This window comes from Mytilus edulis, chromosome 5 (assembly GCF_963676685.1).
Source record: "Mytilus edulis chromosome 5, xbMytEdul2.2, whole genome shotgun sequence".
Lineage (NCBI taxonomy): Eukaryota > Metazoa > Mollusca > Bivalvia > Mytilida > Mytilidae > Mytilus > Mytilus edulis.
Genome location: NC_092348.1, coordinates 42,351,559 through 42,378,157, shown reverse-complemented (window position 1 = coordinate 42,378,157; position 26,599 = coordinate 42,351,559). Strand labels below are relative to the sequence as shown.

At 32.8% G+C, this 26,599-nt stretch overlaps 1 protein-coding gene across 5 annotated transcripts in view; it reads left to right on the top strand.

Annotated features, from left to right (window-relative positions):
- The first annotated feature begins 19,224 nt into the window (after positions 1–19,224).
- LOC139523710 (glucose-6-phosphate exchanger SLC37A2-like) overlaps positions 19,225–26,599 on the top strand; it is a 70,017-nt gene continuing 62,642 nt past the window's right edge. For 2 of the 5 annotated variants that reach the window (XM_071317927.1, XM_071317926.1), the window contains exon 1: positions 19,244–19,460. In XM_071317927.1, the coding sequence (XP_071174028.1) occupies positions 19,393–19,460 (68 nt within the window). In that variant the 5' untranslated portion in view covers positions 19,244–19,392. Of the gene's footprint in view, positions 19,461–26,599 lie in introns of all 5 variants that reach the window. The other 3 variants (XM_071317928.1, XM_071317931.1, XM_071317925.1) reach the window with 3 other exon arrangements.

Genomic DNA, 26,599 nt, shown 5'->3' with positions numbered 1-26,599 from the left:
TTAAATAATGACTGAATTAATTATATTCATATTGTTAAATTATTCTTAGAGAATAACGATTGTTGAAATTTTATTTGGCATAATATGTAATCAGGTTTAAGAAAATTATTGCAATTAGAATATAGGTGTATATGATTTTGAGATGTAAAATTGACAAGCTTTCAACTATAAGTTGGAAGATGAATTGAAGGTTTATTGCATTTTAGTAATACTCTGTATAGTGCTTTTTTCCCAGTGTTGTTGTAATGTCAAATGAAATCATGGTGCAGACAAGAACAGTGATTATTCTATTAAACTTTTTACTGGATTTCTGCTATTGTCCGTTTGGATTTATGTATTACAATTTTATTATATACACACTGTTTTAGCTAGGATTTAAGGGTAGAGGGGGCACATTTACAAATAAAGGACATGTTAGCATGTTTTAACTAAAAAAGGACAACTTGATCATAATAATAGATAAAATTGAATTAGTTAATGTTTTTTACAGGATTTGTACTAGTTTTTTGGTGGCAAAAAGTTTTTAACAGTTATTTTTGGCATTGAAGAATGTTTATTTTCTTTCAAAAAGCAAAATTTCTATTGGCAGGACCATAAGAGCAGAGGGGATAGGGGAGTTGTGCCTCATTAATTTTGGCTCGATAAGAGATTGCACAGTGATTGTCTTCTGGTACACCCATTTCTGCAAGATAAAATCATTGAATAGTAAATGTATTTTAAAATTATGAACTTTTTATATTCCTATTCCTTTACAAAGGAGAAAAATGAAGATCATATCTAAAATGCATTTGTAATCAAATTTTGCCACGTTTATTGTTTATAACAAAGGTTGGCATACAAACATTCAACTCAAATAAAACATCTCCCGTTTGGAAGGCATATTTTCATAGTGATTTAATATGAGAAAACTTTGATTGTTCAGAGAATAAAAACTTGAATTAAATCCAATGTTTACTTTTTGTGATTGTCATATTTGGTGTTGACACTAATTTATCTTCTAACACTGTTTAGACCTGCTTTTGCACCATCTATAAAATATCTGTTTATTAAAAGGACAACACACTGCCTCCTTCCTCAAGTTTTCTTCGTATTAGATGAAATGTATCATGCTGAACAATGAAATTGTTTATTTACTTTTACATTAAATACACCAATTATACATGGTTTTATACACATCCATTATATCATTTACACATACATTAAACATTAAATTGTTCACCTTGTATTTAAAATCTTTTTATGAACATGTATTTAAAAATATTGCTTTTTACAAGAATTTCTGTATGATTCAGGTTTAGAATTTATCATCTATTTTTCAAATCTTAAGAAATAAATTAAATGTGAGTATTATGCATTGGAAATTAAATAGAAAAAAATTACCATGATCGATGTAGTTGTTGGGATGTTTTTCCTGAAAAAAATATGTTTATTTATTTAATATAAAAAAAAATTGATATGATTTATATTGTACTAAAAATAAGTTTTATTTTGGGGAATTTTCACCTAATGCACAGAAGTAGATTGTTCAATAATTTCTGTAAATGCTACAACACATAATTTGTTGAAATTCTTTTTCAATTCTAATTACGATTATCTCCCCTTTTTACATGTTTTCCATAATTGCTGGCAATTGATTCATAAGATATTTAAGGAGATTGAGGAAAAAAACTATTCCTAAACTCAATAGGATTCTGGTTAGAAATCAACCCTCAAACTGTTGAATCTCTAAAAGAAAATAAAATATTTATAAAACTTTCAGCTAAAGCTTATTGAAGTAAGTTAAAAGTGTTAGCTTTTGAAAAAGCTTTCCTGGCTTCAGCTTTTATAAAGGAACTCAGATGATGTTCTAGAAAACGAGACATGTATACACAATTGAGTGATTTGCAATGTTTTGAGTAAATTAATCCAAAAATTATTGATAACCAATAAAGTTTTGTATGAAAACAAAAATTTAAACTTTAGCCAGGAAATAAAACTGTTACTATTTGAATTGACTGGTCTCATCTGACCGTTAAAATTTGTAATCAGAAAAGGGGGTTGATTCTGAATAAAAGTTTGCTTTATTCTTTGTGTATTTACAAGGCATATGATACCAAATGTCTGCTATTCATAACATTATAGCCATAACCAGTGAGATTTGCTGATATTGTACTGTTTTTTGGAATGATGTCTTTACTATGATCATATCTACTCAATATCTCAATCTTTGTGATCATATTCATGGTATATATCATTGATTTCTGTATGATAATCCGTTTGCAGCTATATAGCATATCATGTCTCTTTTTAATAAAAAAAAAAAATATTTACGGCATAGTTTTTCTTCAATATTTGGCCTTTATATATCACAATTTTTCTCATTTATGTGTCTTAATGCTTACTATTATTGAGTGGTTTAAGTTTGCTTTTGAATAAATTATTGACACAGTTTGACTGATCCTAATTAGGAGTGTACACAGATTCCACTTAACCCTCACAGCTCTTTTGCCATATTTGTCAAAAGGGATGAAAGGTAGAAAATTTGGAATGTCTCTGGGGAAAGCGAGCTGCAGTCAAAGGTAGATTCCATGCAATATCTTCTTAGACAAGCACAGACAGACATTCTCTCAACATGAGGCAACATATTCATTTTCAGAATCTGATATACCAGTAACACTCACATCTTATTTTTATTGTTGAACTTTATATCCTATGAATTACAACCCTTATGTTGAACTACGAATAAAAGTCTAGATTGGTAATTTTTTCAATAATTGCCAGATAGATTTATTGTTCTGGAAGATTTTTTTGAAAACATACATTTTATCTTTCCAAAAATGCTTCTTTTAAAATAAAGAAAAATACCAAGGATATCAAGTATTGTAGATGATAAAAAAAGCATTTTAATGGTTTCATATCTTTTATGTTGGGACATTTTTAACCAGATTTTTGTGACAAAAATGTCGGTTATTGATTTGGGGATGTACGGCGGGCGGGCGGGCGGCAATCAAATGTTGTCCGTGCATTAACTCATGAACCGTTCAACCAAAGCTTTTAAAATTTTAATATGTTGTTACTGACAACTAAATGAAGGTCAAGTTCAATAATGGCGATTTTTACTTTTACCGTTCAGGAGTTATGGTTCTTGAAAGATTGAAAAATGGTTTTTCCAGTCGTGTCCGTGCATTTACGCATGAACTGTTCTACCAAAGCTTCCCAAATTTTAATATGTTGTTACTGATGACAAAATGGAGGTCAAGTTCAATAATGACGATTTTGACTTTTACCGTTCAGGAGTTATGGTTCTTGAAAGATTGAAAAATGAAGTTTCCAGTCGTGTCCGTGTATTTACACTTGAACTGTTCATCCAAAGCTTCCCAAATTTTAATATGTTGTTACTGATGACAAAATGGAAGTCAAGTTCAATAATGACGATTTTGACTTTTACCGTTTAGGAGTTATGGTTCTTGAAAGATTGAAAAATGGTGTTTCCAGTCGTGTCCATGCATTTTCTCATGAACCATTCAACCAAAGCTTTTGAAGTTTTTATATGTTGTTACTGATGACAAAATAGAGGTCAAGTTCAATAATGACGATTTTGACTTTTACTGTTCAGGAGTTATGGTTTTTGAAAGATCTTAAAATGGCGTTTCCATTCACTTTATTGCATTTACTCATGAACCATACAATCTAAGCTTTTCAAATTTTAATATGTTGATACTGATGACAAAATGGAGGTCAAATTTGATATTGACGATATTCACTTTCACCATTCATCAGTAATGGTTCTTGTGATATTGCCAATACACAAATAAATGTTAATAAATCCTGTTTGCTGTCGTTCTGACACCTCTTGTTAGCTTACTAAGGTAGAATCCGGGTCTGTTCGCCCTGATTCATGTTCGCCCTAGTACCTGTTTGCCCTGATACATGTTCGCCAAGGGTCCATTCGCCCTGATTTTTATTTTTTTCTAATTGTTGTCTAGTCACATTATTTTAAGTTTTTGAACAAAATATGTCAAAGTTTGTTGAAAAATTACCAGAATTTTTATATTCAATTTATCATTTTCCCTTTGATTTGCAGAGTAGAATACTGGAATACAATGTATTTATCTTTATTGATATTTGTGAACAAAATAATTGTATTCAGTCAATCACGAATGTATGCAGTATGACTAGTCTTGTAAATCCGTTTCATAATTTACAGTTCGTACATCATTGTTTTTATTAATTTCAAGCTGAATATTTTATCAAAACAAAACGTTTGTTTTTATTATTAATCCATCAAAAGACAAGTATTACAATCAGTCATCCAAATTATTTTGTCATTGAACAATTAATGATCCTTAACGTCATAAACTTTTAAATATTTTAATGTTTCCATAAATTTCAAGAATATACATGATATATATACCATAGAAATATCTGAATAAATTTACTCAACTTCAATGTCCTGAATATAATATTTTTATAGTAGGGTGAACAGACTCTATGGGCGAACAAACTCAGAGCGAGCAGACCTAGGGCGAACAATCCCGATACCACTAAGGTATGGCTTTTGCTCATAATTGAAGGCCTATGTTAATGGTTCCACATTTTTAAATGTATGGGTGTTATAGCTGACTATACAGGATGGCTTTTGTCCTTACCTGAGGGCCATTTGGTTACCAATATTTAATCAGCTTCATTTGGACTGGTGGATAGTTGTCTCATTGGAAAACTGGAAATTTGAGAAAAAATCCATACTGTATGGGATAGAGTTATCATTCTTAGATTGTGTAGATAAGACAACTATAGGTTTTCTTCTCAAATTCAGATTTTGTTTAAGTTGTAGAAAGATAGGATAGCCGTATCAACGTATTTGATGCAATTAATTGTTTTCAGAGAATCTGGTTAAAATATTATAAGTTGTATATATTGTAAAAGAAAAAAAAAAGTCGAGGAGCACACTATATGAAACATGCATATTATCTTCTCTCTGAGGAACTCTTAATGGGACTATTGGTAGCATAATAGTCCCAGCTCTTAACAAGAGAAAAATATTTCTGACACAACCTACATGGACGTTGTTGCGGATTTGCAATCACATGTGGTCGCCAGGACACTTAATGAACGTATGGTGCATTAAATAGAATTCGGTATTTTAATTTTGTATTCCCTATACTAGCTGTCAATTTTAATTTGGATAAACAGTAATTTTGTACACCAAAGTTTAGAGCAATAACTGAAATGTTACTATACAAATCCTTGCTCTTAAAAAGTTTGTTTTTTCTGCATTCGGAAAGTACCGGTACAGTTAATCTGTTCATGTTAATGCTGCTAGTTCCCGAGTGCATCATGAACTCAGCAATTATAAAAACGTTGTTTCATATGATTCCATAATTTTGATTTTAGTGCGCCTGGATCAACTAGGTTACTGTTGCAGACCGTATGTTGCTCTCTATATAAAAAAGAAGATGTGGTATGATTGCCAATGAGAAACTGTCCACAAGAGTTCAAAATGACGCAGACATTAACAACTATAGGTCGCCGTACGGCCTTCAACACTCAGCAAAGCCCATACCACATAGTCAGCTATAAGACAATGTAAAACAATTCAAACGAGAAAACTATATTTACCAATTTTTTATATTTATATAAAACTAGAGGCTCTAAAGAGCCTGTGTCGCTCACCATGGTCTATGTGAATATTAAACAATGGACACAGATGGATTCATGACAAAATTATGTTTTGGTGATGGTGATGTGTTTGTAGATCTTACTTCACTAAACATTCTTGCTGCTTACAATTATCTCTATCTATAACAGTACTTTCTGTGGAAAATGTTTTTGAAAATCTTCAAATTTTAAGAAAATTGTTAAAAATTGACTATGAAGGGCAATAACTCCTTAGGGGGTCAATTGACTATTTTGGTCATACTGACTTATTTTTAGTTCTTACTTTGCTGTACATTATTGCTGTTTACAGTTTATCTCTATCTATAATAATATTCAAGATAATAACAAAAAAACAGCAAAATTTCCTCAAAATTACCAATTCAGGGGCAGCAACCTAACAACCGATTATCTGATTCATCTGAAAATTCCAGGGCAGATAGATCGTGACTTAATCAACAATTTTACTTCCTGTCAGATTTGCTCTTAATGCTTTGGTTTTTGAGTTATAAGCCCAAAACTGCATTTTACCCCCATGTTCTATTTTTAGCCATGGTGGCCATCTTGGTTTGTTGGCCGAGTTACCAGACACATTTTTTAAACTAGATACCCCATTGATGATTATGGCTAAGTTTGGTTAAATTTGGCCCAGTAGTTTCAGAGGAGAAGATTTTTCTAAAAGATTACTAAGATTTACGAACTAGAGGCTCTCAAGAGCCTGTGTCGCTCACCTTGGTCTATGTGCATATTAACAATGGACACATATAAATTCATGACAAAATGGTCTTTTGGTGATGGTGCTGTTTTTGTAGATCTTTCTTTACTGAACATTCTTGTTTCTACAATTATCTCTATCTATAATGAACTTGGCTTAGTAATTACAGTAGAAAATATTTCCTAAAAATTTACAAAAAGTAACAAAAATTTATGAAATTTTTAACAATTGACTATAAAGGGCAATAACTCTTTAAGGGGTCAATTGACAATTTTGGTCATTTTGACTTATTTGTAGATCTTATTTTGCTGAACAGTATTGCTGTTCACAGTTGATCTCTATCTAAAATAATATTCAAGATAATAACCAAAATCTGCAAAATAACCTTAAAATTACTAATTCGGGGGCAGCAACCAAACAACAGGTTGTCCGATTTGTCTGAAAATTTCAGGGCAGATAGATCTTGACCTGATTAACTATTTTACCCCTGTCAGATTTGCTCTAAATGCTTTAATTTGGTTTCAGAGATATAAGCCAAAATCAACATTACACCTCTATGTTCTATTTTTAGCCATGGTGGCCATCTTGGTTAGTTGGCCGGGTCACGCCACACATTTTTAAAACTAGATACCCCAATAATGATTGTGGCCAAGTTTGGTTAAATTTGGCCAAGTAGTTTCAGAGGAGAAGATTTTTGTAAAAGATTACAAAAATTTACGAAAAATTGGTCAAAATTGACTATAAAGGGCAATAACTCCTTAAGGGGTCAACTGATAATTTTGGTCATGTTGACTTATTTGTAGAGCTTACTTTGCTGAACATAATTGCTGTTTACAGTTTATCTCTTTCTATAATAATAATTATATTCAAGATAATAACCAAAATCTGCAAAATTTCCTTAAAATTACTTATTTCGGGGCAGCAACCCAACAACTGGTTGTCCGATTCATTTGAGAGTTTCAAGGCAGATAGATTTCCACTTAATGACCAATTTGACACCTTGTCAGATTTGCTCTAAATGCTTTGGTTTCAGGGATATAAGCAAAAATCTACATTTCACCTCTATGTTTTATTTTTAGCCATGGCGGCCATCTTGGTTGGTTGGCCGGGTCACTCCACACATTTTTAAAACTAGATACCCCAAAGACGATTGTGGCCAAGTTTGTATTAATTTAGCCAAGTAGTTTCAGAGGAGAAGATTTTTTTAATAGATTACTAAGATTTACGAAAAATGGTCAAAAATTGATTATAAAGGGCAATTACTCCTAAAGGGGTCAACTGACCATTTCGGTCATTTGACTTATTTGTTAATCTCACTTTGCTGAACATTATTGCTGTTTACAGTTTATCTCTATCTATCATAATATTCAAGATAATAACCAAAACAGCAAAATTTCCTTAAAATTACCAATTCAGGGGCAGCAACCCAACAAAGGGTTGTACGATTCATCTGAAAATTTCAGGGCAGATAGATCTTCACCTGATAAACAATTTTACACCGTCAGATTTTGCTCGTATTGCTTTGGGTTTTGAGTTATAAGCCAAAAACTGCATTTTACCCCTATGTTCTATTTTAAGCCATGGCGGCCATCTTGGTTGGTTGGCGGGGTCACGCCACACATTTTTAAAACTAGATACCCCAATGATGATTGTGGCCAAGTTTGGTTTAATTTGGCCCAGTAGTTTCAGAGGAGACGATTTTTGTAAAAGTTAACGACGACGCCGGACGCCGGACGCCAAGTGATGAGAAAACCTCACTTGGCCCTTTGGGCCAGGTTAGCTAAAAATGGTTAAAAATTGACTATAAAGGGCAATAACTCCTAAAGTGGTCAACTGACCATTTTGGTCATACTGACTTATTTGTAGATCTTACTTTGCTGAACATTATTGCTGTTTACAGTTTATCTCTATCTATAATAATATTCAAGATAATAACCAAAAACAGCAAAATTTCCTTAAAATTACCATTTCAGGGGCAGCAACCCAACAACGGAATGTCTGATTCATCTGAAAATTTCAGGGCAGATATATCTTGACCTGATAAACAATATTACCTCGTCAGATTTGCTCTAAATGCTTTCGTTTTTGAGTTATAAGCCAAAAACTGCATTTTAACCCTATGTTCTATTTTTAGCCATGGCGGCCATCTTGGTTGGTTGGCCGGGTCGACGACGACGGACGCCGGACGCCAAGTGATGAGAAAAGCTCACTTGGCCTTTTGGGCCAGGTGAGCTCAAAATGAACGAAAAACAAATATGTAACACATAAACAAACGACAACCACTGAATTACAGGCTCCTGACTTGGGACAGGCACATACATAAATAATGTGGCGGGGTTAAGTTCCTTTTTCTGTTATTTGTGTCGCAATGTTATGTTCTTAATGACATATACCTCGCATTTCGTTTTATTCAACTTAAAAATCTCGAAGACTGGCCACTCACGGCAAAACAATCTAAACCGTATTTTTGGAAAATGACATTAATCAGCCTTCATCAATGAGCAAAACCCATAATGCATATATATAGCTAGCTATACCGATAGACCCCGAAATGACAAAATGTGGGACAAGCTCAATGACTGAGGTGAAGAACAGTAATAAAAGCTTTGCTTTTCGTGGTTTTTTTTTGTTGTTCTGCAGTTTCTGATTTTGTGTCATGGATAGATACCCCATATCCTTTGTTTTTTCTATTGCATATAGAGATTGTCAGGGTTAAACTAGTTTTAAGGTGCAAGCCCTACCCTAATCTGTGATAGTGGAGTGAAAGTACAACATAAGAACTTATTTCTTTTCTCTTATATTGATTTTTAGTGTATGTTTATTTCATTATGTACCCTTTATTATTTCACCGGCAAGGATTAAAGGGGTTATGTGTATTAGTAAGGTTCTAAAACAAATAGGTCAACCCCATCGTACAGTCTGTTCCAAGTTGTTGGATACCTCTTTGTGTCTGCTAGTCATGTTTGTCAATGGTGTGGTGTCTGGCTGACATATAACGGTTCTCGTGACGTCCTCGAGTATCGAATATCCAAATCTTTTAGAAAATTCAGATATGAGGAAATTTTCTATTATTAAAAAATAATATTATAACCAGTTTATACCTTGTAAGAAATGTAATATGTTTTACATATACATAACACATAAAAATCCACTCTCTGCAGAAAAAGAAAATAATCACTTATCAAACCGAAGACCTTGAAATAACTAAGTTCGTAAAAATTTGCATTCATTTCCTTCTTACACTAATGACTATTTTGTCACGGTATTTTCAGTTTGTCTCTGGTTTGACTTCGTTGACGTTTGAAAGTTGCGAAAAAGCAAGCCAAGTTTATTTCAAATGTTTCAAATTGTTGACTTTTAAATCACCGTGATTTAATTATTTGTGATCAGCATTAACAAACTTTCTTCTTATAAGATCTGATTCTTAGCTCGAGAACTAGCTGAGACGTTTTCGATCATTTTCAGACAGTAAAACTCCGCACTGAGGTATCGAAAATTGGATCTGCCATAAGACATAAATAAGACAATATATGCAAAAGTAAAATGGTTTACAACACAAGTTTGCAACATAAGATTGCACATATAGCCAAACAACTACAATAAACACAGCAGAATAGCAGATTAGCAGGAGCACAAAAACAAAAAACAAAACAAAATAATATTGCCATGCTAAAAACAACAGAATATCAATTTTTCATTTTTTTGCGAAGTTTCCCTATAAAAATTAACTGATTTTCAAAACGAAAAATTGGCATAAGCAGCCAAACCAAGAATTTTTCAAGTTAATATTGGTTTTATTTTAAACATTATTACTCTACAGTGATCAAGATGGCGACAGGGGCTAGTCGAAACATTTTACCAGTGTAGAAATTTTTGTATTTTTTTGGATTTCAACCGAAAGATGTCACAGCAAACAAGTACAGTATGTTCCCAGATGTTATTTGAAATCAATTCATCAACAAAAACAATATTTATTAATGGCAAGTAGTAGTAAGAAGAAGAATAAACGAAAACGAAAACAAACAGGGTCGCCATTTTCAAACAAAAAGAAAAAGATGGCTGACAAAAAAAACTCAAAGAACTCAAAGAGTAAAGAACAAAGCCCAGCTTGCTCCATACCTCAAACACCACAAACTAACCAGGAAACGAGCCAGTCACCTTTAACCAGTAATGTTTATTCTGCTGCCCACCAAACATTGTATGGTTCTTACCCAGGCTATCCGTTTACACCTTTTCAACCACCAGCACCCCATACTACACCAGCAAATATGATGCAGAGTCATCATCAACAATTGCCGCCTGCTATGATGTCCTCCATGCCACTATTAACACCATCACCATACCAATACACAAATCCAGACTTAAATAAATTTATGTGTGAAGTGACAGAAAGACTTAAAAAATTAGATATGCTAGAAGACATACTAAAAAGGGTTGTCTCCATGGAAACACACTGCATGAAAATAGACTGTGAAGTTTCTAATATGAAAGAACAAATAAAGACACATACTAACACTATCATGAACATTGATCAAGGACTAAGTGAAATGTCAAACAGAGTACAGAACATGGATGAACAAAATTACTTTCTATTTGAAGAAAACAAACAATTAAAAGAGAAGGTAATAGAACAACAGTCAAGATCTATGAGGGAAAACTTGATATTTAAAGGTGTCCCAGATGAGTACAATCCAGAAGAGGACACTGAAGCAATTCTTAAAGATTTTATTAAGAGTGAAATCCAAATAGAGGAGGAAATAAACTTTCATGTTGTCCATAGACTTAAACCAAAACAGGACAAGAGTCCAAGGGGCATAGTGACTAAGTTTGAGCGACGAAAAGACAGAAATATGGTGCTTAGTGCTGCAATTCAAAAGCTGAAAAACAAAAAGCAATTTGTTGTCCATGAACAATATCCTATCGAAGTCATAGAGCGGAGGCGAGAACTAGTTCCCATACTGAAGGATGCCCGAACTAAAGGACACACGGCAGTTCTAAAGGAAGATCGACTTTATATTGATAACAAACGCTACTATCCTAGGACAACCAGACAACATCCTCCACCTTCTGCTGCAATGGACCAAAATGGTGAATAAGACAGATGTACAAGAGGACAGAGAAGTGACATTGACAATAAAAATATTCATAAAAACAATGTATGTGTGAAAAATGATCTCACTATATTTTACTTGAATGTGTGTGGTTTAAAATCTAAGTTGAAATTTAAAGAATTTACAGATAATATACTAAACTATGATATTTCAATATTTGTTGAAAGCAAACTTGATAATCTAGATGTCCTAGATGTCCCAAAAGGTTATACATATGTAACAAAAAATAGAAAAAAAATGTGTAAAAAATCAGGTGGTATAGCAGTTATTTTCAAAAAAAGCTTAGAAACAAGTTTAACATTTTTATCAAGTGAAAGTCAATTTGTACAGTGGATGAAAGTAACAAAAAGCATTTTTGGTCTGCAAAATGATGTAATTGTAGGCTGTATTTATATACCACCTGAAGGTTCGAAATATTCAAATTTAGAAGCTTTTGATGAAATCGAGAATGAATTAATGTCTCTTAAGAAGGTATCAGACGTACATACGGCTCTTATTGGCGATTTTAATGCAAAGACCGGCATTTTGAATGATTTTGTATTAGCTGATGAAACTCTTTACGGATTCGGCTTTACTTTTTGGACCTTTTGGATTATAGCTCTTCATCTTTTATTTAAACTTTGGATTTCAAATATTTTGGCCACGAGCATCACTGAAGAGACATGTATTGTCGAAATGCGCATCTGGTGCAAGAAAATTGGTACCGTTAATTTTATTACTACCACTGGGTCGATGCCTCTGCTGGTGGATTATTAGTCCCCGAGGGTATCACCATCCCAGTAACCAGTACTTCGGTACTGGCATGAAAATACGGATTATTTTGTGTTATTAAAATTTGCTGTTACAAAATATAAGAAATTATTATAAATTAAGGAATGTATCTCCCTCATGCAAAGCTCTGATTCCTTTTACGGATTCGGCTTTACTTTTTGGACCTTTTGGATTATAGCTCTTCATCTTTTATTTAAACTTTGGATTTCAAATATTTTGGCCACGAGCATCACTGAAGAGACATGTATTGTCGAAATGCGCATCTGGTGCAAGAAAATTGGTACCGTTAATTTTATTACTACCACTGGGTCGATGCCTCTGCTGGTGGATTATTAGTCCCCGAGGGTATCACCATCCCAGTAACCAGTACTTCGGTACTGGCATGAAAATACGGATTATTTTGTGTTATTAAAATTTGCTGTTACAAAATATAAGAAATTATTATAAATTAAGGAATGTATCTCCCTCATGCAAAGCTCTGATTCCTTTTACGGATTCGGCTTTACTTTTTGGACCTTTTGGATTATAGCTCTTCATCTTTTATTTAAACTTTGGATTTCAAATATTTTGGCCACGAGCATCACTGAAGAGACATGTATTGTCGAAATGCGCATCTGGTGCAAGAAAATTGGTACCGTTAATTTTATTACTACCACTGGGTCGATGCCTCTGCTGGTGGATTATTAGTCCCCGAGGGTATCACCATCCCAGTAACCAGTACTTCGGTACTGGCATGAAAATACGGATTATTTTGTGTTATTAAAATTTGCTGTTACAAAATATAAGAAATTATTATAAATTAAGGAATGTATCTCCCTCATGCAAAGCTCTGATTCCTTTTACGGATTCGGCTTTACTTTTTGGACCTTTTGGATTATAGCTCTTCATCTTTTATTTAAACTTTGGATTTCAAATATTTTGGCCACGAGCATCACTGAAGAGACATGTATTGTCGAAATGCGCATCTGGTGCAAGAAAATTGGTACCGTTAATTTTATTACTACCACTGGGTCGATGCCTCTGCTGGTGGATTATTAGTCCCCGAGGGTATCACCATCCCAGTCAGGGGCGTAGCTATATAGGCAATTTTGATGTGTACGCAATGCCGGAGAAGGAAGTCATACGGCAGGGGGTCTTGGGGCCGCTGAAGGCCCCCAGAAGCTCTGTGGTAAATGGTGCAAAATCCTGCATTCTCGCAATTTCCGAGGACTTAAAATGGCCTCTTAGAAATCTTACTTTTAGGAGAAACAAGTCAACTTTGGAAATGGATAATCAGAGAAAAACAAAGCAACCCGTATTGGCTTAAAAATTTTTTTTTCTTATGTGTAGTGGGTTAAAATGGCTTGATTAGGTATATTTTATTTGTTACCTAATCATGCTGAACCCACTTTACATTAGAAAACAAACTAATGGTGTTTTTTTTATTGAGAAAATACATAAATAAAAAATTCGAATCACATATCTTTATGTTTTATTTTATGAGTGAACAAGCAGTGTTTTTTTTAGCTTTTTTTTTCTCTCTCAAAGTTAATTCGGAAAAATCAATGCCTACCTCCTCTTTTTTTCTACTAAAGATGCCCAAAACCATGTCTGCTTTAATTTCTTTTCTCGGTATATGTTAAAAAGACCAAGTCCAGATAAACGATTCGTTTTCATTGTATTTCTCAAGTAGGTCTTCACTCTTCTCATGGTACGAAAAGACCGTTCTGCCGTTGCCGTCGAGACCGGCATACATGCAAATACATTAAGTATCTGAGAGATTCCCGGGTATAAATCCTTGTTTATAACATTTATTGTTTCCTGCCGGTTGTTACGGATGTCATAAAAATCTCAAGTCCATTTTGCTAACCATCTCCGAATTTCAGATCGAAATTCGTCTTTTGCAACATGGGCATCATCTGCATATTCATTAAAGATTATGTCCCCAACAGCTAAAGTAAGTTGGTCAAATGATCGACGAAAGGTAGATACATGTTCCAGTATTCAGAAGGGTTTGCAATGGTGTATTTGGCTTATTACAATGGGCACCACGGTTTCTGGGCATTGACGGATCAGTATTGACAGTTGCGGCAAGTTCAACTGCAGAATCGTACAAGGAGTTCCAAACTTCTGGGTAGTTTCTTTCGTCATTTAGCTGCCTGACATTTTAAATTCACGGTTTGCATCAGTAACAGAATCACGTACGATGCTGGTTTCGTAAATGAAAAGGAAAGACTAGTTTTCGAAACGGAAAATAGCTACAAAGTGATCATTAACATATTTGTATATATTTTTTTTATTAATTTCATTACTTTAGTTTTATTCTTACTAGATTTACCATATTTTTTTTGGTGATATTTTCGATGTGTACGCACTTGCGTTTTTGCGTACGGGTTGCTACACGCCTGCCAGTAACCAGTACTTCGGTACTGGCATGAAAATACGGATTATTTTGTGTTATTAAAATTTGCTGTTACAAAATATAAGAAATTATTATAAATTAAGGAATGTATCTCCCTCATGCAAAGCTCTGATTCCTTTTACGGATTCGGCTTTACTTTTTGGACCTTTTGGATTATAGCTCTTCATCTTTTATTTAAACTTTGGATTTCAAATATTTTGGCCACGAGCATCACTGAAGAGACATGTATTGTCGAAATGCGCATCTGGTGCAAGAAAATTGGTACCGTTAATTTTATTTTAGATCTATTTCACTTAGACACTGACAACGAAATTATTTCATATATGTTAGATTATGAAAATCTTAAGTCTTATAATATTCCATTACAAAGAGTGACACAGTGTAGTTGTCAACCTAATACTTATGGGTATAAATTGCTAAATTGCTGTAAAAAATTAAATATGTATATTGCTAATTCCCGTATTGGTGTAGATAAAGGTGTTGGTAAAACTACATGTAAAAATACAAGTGTAGTAGATTATTTATTGTTATCGTCAAAGCTTTTTACACTAGTCAAAGAATTTGAAATACAACAGTTTGATCCACTGTTATCTGATGTGCACAGCGCAATACACATTACATTAAAGTCACAAAGTACGTCACATAAAAACAACTCTGTTACGTCAGACCAAACACCAAAAACCAGGTGGCATGATAACAAACGAAACCAGTTTGTCAATACAGTTCATAACAAAAAAGAACAGTTATCGGCAATACTAAACGACCTTCACACTTTACACTCGAGTGATCATTGTACTCAACACGAAATTGACAAAGTTGTTGATAGTATTGGCGAAATACTTGTATCATCTGCAAACGAAACATTTATTAAAAAAACACGCACTACAACACAAAGAACTAACCAGAAACCATGGTATACAAAACAGTGTTACGATGCTAGAAAAAAATTTCACAAAGCAAGAAAACAATACAATTTACACAAAAATGAAACAAATCATAAAAAATTACTTGACTTTAGCAAACAATATAAGCAGATTACAAATAAAGCTTACAATGATTATCAATTTAATCTTGAAAGCAAGATTAGAAATACGGCACAAACAAATGGCAAGGAATTCTGGAAAATCTTGAATAAATTTAATAAAAAAAGTAAAGATGATCCAAACATTATATCTATGGAATCTTTGTACAATTATTTTAAGGACTTAAATATGAATGATATGGATGAATGTAATAATGATATAGATGTTAACCTTAATGATATGTCACCAGAATTAAATGAATTATTGAATGATCCTATGACTGTTGATGAAATAAAAAATGTTGTAAAGAAGTTAAAAAATGGCAAATCTGCTGGACAAGATGGTATACTAAATGAATATATTAAAAATACATTAGATGATATGATGCCTATATATATTTCGCTATTTAATATCATTTTAGACACGGGTCTTGTACCTGAGAGCTGGGGTATGGGAATAATGATTCCTATTTTCAAAAATAAAGGATCTAAATTAGATCCTAGTGCATACAGGGGTATAACCCTTAACTCCTGTCTTAGTAAAACATTTACAGCCGTATTGAATTGTAGATTAAACACATTGTCAGAGGAAATTGAATTAATTTCTGAGGCCCAAGCAGGGTTTAGAAAAGGCTTCTCAACTGTAGACAATATATTCATTTTACATGCCCTTATATCACTATATTTTTCTGCAGGAAAAAAACTGTTTTGTTCGTTTGTAGATTTTAAAAGTGCTTTTGACACAGTCTGGCGAATGGGACTGTGGCAAAAAATGCAAAAATCAAATATTCAGGGTAAAATTTTTAAAGTTATATATAATATGTATCAAAATATTAAAACATGTATAAGGAAAGGAGACGAAGTCTCAGCGTTTTTCAGTTGTGATGTAGGAGTAAAACAGGGAGAGAATTTATCTCCTTTCCTCTTCTCATTATTTTTAAATGACCTTGAAAGTTTCTTGTTAGACAACAATGTCGATTGTTTACAAAAGGTCTATGCAAAATGTGAAGAAGAATTGTCTTGTCTACTTAAACTCCTAATTATCTTATATGCAGACGATACTGTGCTATTGTCTGAAACAGAAGAAGGTCTTCAACAGGCCTTGTTAGCGTTTGAGCAATATTGTAATTTATGGAAACTTCGTATTAATACAAACAAGACAAAAATTGTAATATTCAGCAAGAGAAAATTTAAACCAAAAATTGTATTTAATATTTATGGTGAAAATATTGATGTACAAGATTCATATTCATATCTTGGTGTTATGTTCAATTATAATGGTAGTTTTTGTACTGCTAAAAAGAAATTATTAGATCAGGCAAATAAAGCATTGTATGCTTTACTGCAGAAAATAAGAAATTTGTCAATTCCATTAGATTTACAATTAAAATTGTTTGATTCACTCATTACTCCAATTCTTGTCTACTCAAGTGAAGTATGGGGATTTGAAAATAAACAGGGTATAGAAAAAATACACTTGCAGTTTTGTAAGAGAATTCTCAATTTAAGAAACAATACTCCTAGCTATATGGTATATGGAGAACTTGGACGTTCTCCAATGGAAGTTATCATTAAATTGAGAATGGCGTTATTTTGGAACAACCTTTTATCCAGTAGTAACAAAATATCTAGTATCTTGTATAGACTTATGTTTAAACTTCACGAGAGTAAGCAAGGACATTTTAAATGGATTTCTTATGTTAAATCTATTTTTGATGAAACAGGGCTTAGTTTTATATGGAATGATCAAATGTATATGGATAAGAATATTCTCAAGTCTATTCTAAAACAGAATTTGACTGATCAATTTATTCAAAATTGGTTCTCGCAAATTAATAGCTCATCTAGGGGGGAATTTTATGGACTTTTTAAACATGAATTTAAACTGGAACCATATCTACTTAGATTGGCTGTATCTGATAGATTATATATGTGTAAGTTAAGATGCTCAAATTTAAAATTTCCTATAGAGACGGGAAGATGGGCAAAGATCCCTAAACATAATAGAATTTGTCATTTATGTAACTTTAATATTGGTAACGAATATCATTATATGTTTACTTGTACATATCCACAAATCGTGGACCTGCGCAAAAAATTTATCCCACATTATTACAATACAAATCCATCAGAGATCAAAATGATTGGAATGCTGTCAAATTGCAATGTAAAATTATATCGTAATATTTGTAGATTCTTAAAAAACATTATCAAATATCTATAATTATTCACTTTTTTATACATATGTAAAAACTCACATATTCATGACATTGTGTTAAATCCAAATGATATAGACTGACTGTATATACACATGAAAGTGTCACGAGAATCACGTGCATGATTGTTTATTGTGTGTTAGCTCCTGTTGTCGTATATATATACATGTTTATCATAACTGTATTGTAATTACTGTATAGATATTTAGTATATTTATGTATGTATGTATATTGACCTCTTGTACACTGTTGTGTCTGAGGATAATAAAACTTTGAAAATCTTGAAATCTTGTATCACGCAGCTAACTCCGCACACTTGAAAGGCCATGTGCAGTTGTTCTCCAATTTGGTAGGTCTGTTGCATTCTGGTATCTAAAAGGGTAAGGGTTCTTCTTTACTAAGTGGATTAAGTCATGGCGATAAACCTGATAATCTTTTCTAATAATTCCGAAAACTTCAATAGCCAATTGTTGCATTCTTTAAAGATGGTCATTTTGATTTGCAGAGTAGATATTCATAACTTGCTGAATAGTCTATTAGTCTCACGCCTTGAGTTTTCTAAATATTTTGTATTAACCTCGATCCCTACAAAAGTGGTAAATTAGCGGGCAGTAATTAAAGTTGAATGCTTAGGTATAAAAGAATAATGTATTGTTAATTTTTCAAGTTAAGTAAGGTGTTTTACAATTCTTAATTAATTTAGCTGTGTTGATGTTTTTTTGTTTTTTTTTATAAATATTATAAATCAAAATCAAATCAAATAATTTCATTGGTGTAAATTCCTATACAGAAATGATACCAGCCGACATTTACAAAATACAAATACAAAAAATAAACAAACAAACAAACAAACAAAAAAACAACCAAACATATTTTCTCAATGATCATGATAAGAGACACGATTTGTTGAAATTTAGTTTAAATCTATTTATCTTATTGTTCTGAGACTACCCAGGGACTTTCTACTAAGTATTATAGAAGAAAGTTCCTTTAGTATAGAAAGTCCCTGGATTACTATAACACTATCATGTGTTATAGTAGTCTCAGCTACAGCTATTGTTGCACTGGCCTAAAAGTTTAACTTCATTTTTCCTGAGACTACTATAACACATAATGTGTTATAGTAGTCTCAGATTTTTCGCATTTTATTTCAATACCTTTTTAATAATATTTTAAGCCTGCTTGTGATTTTGCTAGATGCATTTATTTTTAGAATTCTGATAGTTTATTAAATCTGTTGGACTTCGAAATTGTACAATTGTACAATGCAAAAGTGTCCCCGCTAACTGGTGTTTTCCTAATGCAACGCATAGTCACCTGATATAATTACGGAACTCGTATCTCCCGGACACGTTCCTTTTTAAATTAGTAATCATTCGGACGTCCTCTGGTATATACATAAGGATAAAATTGGTTAAAAGAGATAAACTGACAGATTTCCTTCACTAAAATAAACTCATACAACATGTTGTGATATAAACAAACAGTCCTCTTTGAGGTTTTCATTTCCATTAAAACTAATCATGGTTAACCGAAACCCACCAGGAATTTACGTGCTTCCATCTCTTTCGAGAGAAAGTAGAAATGTAGCGTAAGTTGTTTTTTTTCCCTTTTTTTATCTTTCTATTTTTGTAAGTTTTTTGTTTGTTTTTTGCATCTGTTGTAATGTGTGTTCTGTTTTAGAAAAAAAGCCATGCTTATATTTGAAAAAAATAGTGTAATAATGGAGTATATATAAGGCCAAATAAAAATATATGTGTGGTTCCAGTAACCCTACCTTCCCCACTTTTTCACCTCAAAATTAGCCTACCCTAAAGATTTTATTGTCTTTTTTCATTAAGCACTGTTAAAGTCAGAATGTTGCTCCCATAGACTCAATGTAAAAAAAAACATAAAATAAAAAAAAAAAATCCCTACCTACCTACCCTAACTTTTTTTCAGATGTAACTGGAACCACACATACTTTTTTATTTGGCCTAAATAAAACTTGAGTTGTTTTATTTTTTGTATACTAGACTGAGATACTAGATAACATTGTTTTAGTTTTAAAAATTCTTGGTGCATTATTGTTTTCAAGCTAGCTTGTGTTGTTTCACAATAAATTATTTTTATTTACAATAACTTTACATACTTGAAGCATCCAAGTCTGACTAGTTTTTTATGTAAGGATTCTACTTTAAAGTACAGTCACCAATATTAGACAAGAGACATGTGATTGTTAAAATGTAGGATGGCATGATTTTGTTGATCTGACAGTAGGGTACATGTACATTGCTATGCCTATACATTGGTAACATTTTTATGGTGGTTTTGTTTTTGCTGTCTATAGACATGCATGTCAGACTTGTAAGTATTATGGTTTTGCAGTTATAAAAATGGAATCGATTTTCTGTATTAACTTTTATTGTACCCAGGGGCTGATCCAGCAATTTTAAAAAGGGGGTTCCTAACCCAGGACAAAAGGGGGGGGGGTTCCAACTGCATGTCCCCATTCAAATCATTGATCCTCCAAAAAAAAAAGGGGTTGCAACCCCCCAGAACCCCCCTTCCCGGATCTGCCACTGTGGAAATTACATGTAAACAAGTACATTTGTAGCAAGGGTAAATGGACAAAAAATGTATATCGCAATCAGTGTGATTTTTAAAATAATTTAAGGCAAAATTTCTGATAAATTTGAAAGAGACCAGATCAAAATATAATAAGAATTTTGTTGAAGAAATAATATTTATGAATATTGAAGCCAGGTTTGTAAATCTTCAGTCGGAGCCTATAATATACATGTACAAAATGTAGTTCGATCTTGCTATAAAGTCCATTCAAGCTTTACATAGTTGTTTTCATTTGCAATTTACAAAACAAAATGTAAATCAAATTTCTGTTTCCTAGTTTTTATTTAGATGTGCAATCCTAAAAATTTCAGACACAATGAAGGAGATATATCTTGACCTGATAAACAATATTACCTCGTCAGATTTGCTCTAAATGCTTTCGTTTTTGAGTTATAAGCCAAAAACTGCATTTTAACCCTATGTTCTATTTTTAGCCATGGCGGCCATCTTGGTTGGTTGGCCGGGTCGACGACGACGGACGCCGGACGCCAAGTGATGAGAAAAGCTCACTTGGCCTTTTGGGCCAGGTGAGCTCAAAATGAACGAAAAACAAATATGTAACACATAAACAAACGACAACCACTGAATTACAGGCTCCTGACTTGGGACAGGCACATACATAAATAATGTGGCGGGGTTATGTTCCTTTTTCTGTTATTTGTGTCGCAATGTTATGTTCTTAATGACATATACCTCGCATTTCGTTTTATTCAACTTAAAAATCTCGAAGACTGGCCACTCACGGCAAAACAATCTAAACCGTATTTTTGGAAAATGACATTAATCAGCCTTCATCAATGAGCAAAACCCATAATGCATATATAGCTAGCTATACCGATAGACACCGAAATGACAAAATGTGGGACAAGCTCAATGACTGAGGTGAAGAACAGTAATAAAAGCTTTGCTTTTCGTGGGTTTTTTTGTTGTTCTGCAGTTTCTGATTTTGTGTCATGGATAGATACCCCATATCCTTTGTTTTTTCTATTGCATATAGAGATTGTCAGGGTTAAACTAGTTTTAAGGTACAAGCCCTACCTTAATCTGTAATAGTGGAGTGAAAGTACAACATAAGAACTTATTTCTTTTCTCTTATATTGAATTGTAGTGTATGTTTATTTCATTATGTACCCTTTGTTATTCCGCTGGCAAGGATTAAAGGGGCTATGTGTATTAGTAAGGTTCTATAACAAAAAGGTCAACCTCATCGTACAGTCTGTTCCAAGTTGTTGGATACCTCTTTGTGTCCTCTAGTCATGTTTGTCAATGATGTGATGTCTGACTGACATATAACGGTTCTCGTGACGTCCTCGAGTATCGAATATCCAAATCTTTTAGAAAATTCAGATATGAGGAAATTTTCTATTATTAAAAAATAATATTATAACCAGTTTATACCTTGTAAGAAATGTAATATGTTTTACATATACATAACACATAAAAATCCACTCTCTGCAGAAAAAGAAAATAATCACTTATCAAACCGAAGCCCTTGAAATAACTAAGTTCGTAAAAATTTGCATTCATTTCCTTCTTACACTAATGACTATTTTGTCACGGTATTTTCAGTTTGTCTCTGGTTTGACTTCGTTGACGTTTGAAAGTTGCGAAAAAGCAGGCCAAGTTTATTTCAAATGTTTCAAATTGTTGACTTTTAAATCACCGTGATTTAATTATTTGTGATCAGCATTAACAAACTTTCTTCTTATAATATCTGATTCTTAGCTCGAGAACTAGCTGAGACGTTTTCGATCATTTTCAGACAGTAAAACTCCGAACTGAGGTATCGAAAATTGGATATGCCATAAGACATAAATAAGACAATATATGCAAAAGTAAAATGGTTTACAACACAAGTTTGCAACATAAGATTGCACATATAGCCAAACAACTACAATAGAATGAAATTCAAAACAGTGTGGCTGTGGCCATTGATTGACACATTAAATTCATCCATTGACTGGGACAATTTACGTGAACGTTTGTCTGTAACGACCACTGTTCACGACGTACCTACGATAGACATTTAAACTGTGGGGTCACCAAGGTTTCTTAACACCTTTAATTATAAAATAATTCGAAAAATTAATCAGAAATAACCTTTATGTTTTTATTATATAATTGATATAAATCAAAACATCGTGTTATTTCTGATTATTTTTTTCGAATTACTTTATTAAGGTGTTGAGAACCTTAGGTGACCCCATAGTTTAAGTGTCTTTAAAAAGTACACAGTGAGCAATGGTCGTTACATACAAACGTTCACCTAAATTGTCCCAGTAAATGGATGAATTTAATGTGTCAATCAATGGCCACAGCCACACTGTTTTGAATTTCATTCTAAACACAGCAGAATAGCAGATTAGCAGGAGCACAAAAACAAAAAACAAAACAAAATAATATTGCCATGCGAAAAACAACAGAATATCAATTTTTCATTTTTTTGCGAAGTTTCCCTATAAAAATTAACTGATTTTCAAAACGAAAAATTGGCATAAGCAGCCAAACCAAGAATTTTTCAAGTTGATATTGGTTTTATTTTAAACATTATTACTTTACTGTATCACGCAGCTAACTCCGCACACTTGAAAGGCCATGTGCAGTTGTTCTCCAATTTGGTAGGTCTGTTGCATTCTGGTATCTAAAAGGGTAAGGGTTCTTCTTTACTAAGTGGATTAAGTCATGGAGATAAACCTGATAATCTGGTATCTAAAAGGGTAAGGGTTCTTCTTTACTAAGTGGATTAAGTCATGGAGATAAACCTGATAATCTTTTCTAATAATTCCGAAAACTTCAATAGCCAATTGTTGCATTCTTTAAAGATGGTCATTTTGATTTGCAGAGTAGATATTCATAACTTGCTGAATAGTCTATTAGTCTTCATAAATACATCATGGCTTAGTGCTCTCTCACACCTTGAGTTTTCTAAATATTTTGTATTAACCTCGATCCCTACAAAAGTGGTAAATTAGCGGGCAGTAATTAAAGATGAATGCTTAGGTATAAAAGAATAATGAATTGTTAATTTTTCAAGTTAAGTAAGGTGTTTTACTATTCTTAATTAATTTAGCTGTGTTGATGTTTTTTTTTTTTTTTTTTATAAATATTACAAGTATGGACACAGACGCAAATTGTCAGTGGGGTTAAAAGTCGTTACAAATGTATTGAAAGCTAGACTGGAAATGTGTATTAACAAATTGAGTTGATGTGTACATGTCTTCATTCAAATGCATTGACTGATAAAAAAAGGGGGCTTCAACTTCCACCCCTCTCTATGAATAAGTTGTTTGAGTGTTTGAATATGGAGTTTGTTAATAAATAGCTGCACAGTAAGCGCATGATATGTCTCCAATGGGTTTTCAATGTAGCCAGAAACTCCTGCACTTATAGGTGTCCAAAAACTATAAAATCCCTTCTTTTTTTAAGCATATATAAAAATTCATAACACAGAAATGTATAATCTGAAATTTATTACAATCAAAAGGGACCTTAGGTCAATAGTTTAAACAATTCACCAAAGTTTAATTAAAGGTGATGGATGCATTTTTGTGTTATTGTTCAAAATTGGAAAATTCTCTCTTTTTTAAGGATAAAATCTCTCTTCATAACATGGAAACGAAAATTCTAAAATTTATAAAATCGATGTGGAGCTAATGTCAATAGATATAAGCATTTCAACAAAGTTTCTTGAAAGTAGGGGAAGTGTTTTCTAGTTATTGTCTGAAGTGTGGATGATGGACTGATAGACAACAGTATACTATAATATGTTGTGTGTGAGACATTGGTATAATAAAAAGGTTTTGAATGAATAATGATTAGAAACTGTTTAATGCAGTTATTGAGGGAACGACAGTGAAGAAATTGCTGAGATCAATGCGTTTGAATCCTAAGAATTCAATTTTTGTTGAAATGAAATAAAGTTCAATTTTTTACCCTTTGGATCTTAATGTAGACCAATTTGAAAACGGGACAATCCTGTGCAATTGAATATTTCTGGCTATAGGCAATACTGTGCAATTGAAAATTTCTTGCTATTGCGCAATATTGTGCAATTAGATATTTCTTGCTATTGTGCAATACTGTGCAATTGAAGATTTCTTGCTATTGCAGAATACTGCGCAATTGAAAATTTCTTGCTATTGCACAATATAGTATAATAATTTATGACCCCGATTTGGACCAACTTGAAAACTGGGCCCATAATCAAAAATCTAAGTACATGTTAAGACTCACCATATCAAAGAACCCCAAGAATTCAATTCTTATTAAAATCAAGCTTATTTTAATTTTGGACCCTTTAGACTTTAATGTAGACCAATTAGAAAACAGGACCTAAAATTAAAAATTTGGACATGGTTAGATTTGGCATATCAAAGAAGCACAATACCGTAATTCATTTTTTTGCTGAAATCAAACAAAGTTTAATTTTGGCCCCTTATTCCTTGGGACCAAAACTCCAAAATTAATCCAAACCTTCCTTTTGTGGTCATAAACCTTTGTAGATTTCTATTAACTTATACTAAAGTTATTGTTCAAAAACTAAGAAAAATGCTTATTTGGGGCCTGTCTGTTGGAACTAAAATTACCAAAATCTATCCCAACCCTCCTTATGTGGCCATAGACCTTATGTTAAAATATCATAGATTTCTGTTTACTAATACTTAAGTTATAGAGCAAAAACCAAGAACAATTCTTATTTGGCCCCTTATTCCTAAACTGTTGAGACCAAAATACCCCAAATCAATCCCACCCTTCCTTTCATGGTCATAAATCTTGTGTCTAAATTTCATATATATCTATTTTACTTTTACTGAAGTTAGAGTGCGAAAACCGAATGTCTTCAGAGGCGGATTTAGGGGGGGGGGGCCAGGGGGCCCGGGCCCCCCCTTTTTGGGAAAAATATTGGTTGCTTATATAGGGAATCACTGAAGCGTGACTGGAGCGGGCCCCCTCTTAGGTCAGTCAGTGGGCCCCCACTTATGAAAATTTCTGGATCCGCCACTGGTCTTTGGATGAAGACGAAGATGCCAACGTGATTCCAATGTACAACCAAAAAGTTTTCAATTTTTGCGGTTGTATAAAAATGATCTCAAATCAAATTTTTAATTATTCAACTACTCATTTTAATACATCATAAAGTATTAAAGTGTAAATGTCATAGTCATGGTGATGATGCCTCCGCTAGCATATAACGTTATAAAGGTACATAAATTAAGAACTGTAAAAGTGAAGCTGCTAAAAATTGAACTTAAACCGAGTTTAGAGGTACCGGTAATAAGCATTATATACACATTTCACTAAATTTAGTTGAGACAAACTTGAGAAATTTTTCCATTTGTGAAAGGGGATAACCCTAGAATGATAATCAAAGTGCTTGTAATCACCGAATGGCTATTAAAGACTGCTTAAATTTATCAGTTGGTAGTAAAGTGAATTTTGCATTGTATATTGTATATATAGCATTATTTTTAGTCGATTCAACTACTATTCTGGACAGAGAAAGATAACTCCAATTTTCAAAGAAGATTTCATAAAGCAATGGTTTTAGGTTATATTAATTCAACAACCATTCTGGACAAAGAAAGATAACTCCAATTTATTGTCTTGAATCTACAAAAATGTTTGTTTTTGGCCCTCAATTCCTTGACTGTTTGCCCCATAACCCACAAAATAGACTCCAAACTTCTACTTATGGTATTAAATATTATGGTACAGTTTCAGAACAATTGAAATACTTATACACAACTTTTTGTACTGACACAAGATTAATGCTTGTTTTGGGCACCTTTGGAACCTTTATTCATAAACCTTAGGGACTATATATATATATAACCGCCCCAAAACAATCCCAAGCTTCCTTTTATGATTATAAATATTATGTTATAATTAAATGGCTTCCTTTTTACTTATACTGAAGTTATTATCTGGAAACCATCCGTCTTGGGAAGACGACGACAGGATACCTACATGTATTTCAACTGCAAAAATTTCTGTGGTTGTATAAAAATTTCAAATATGTACAATGAAATAGAGTTTTAGAAATTGATAAGCCTAGATAGGCCTTATAATTTTCCCCCACATAGTTGAAGGACCATTTACACTCAGGACCGAGTCATAAGT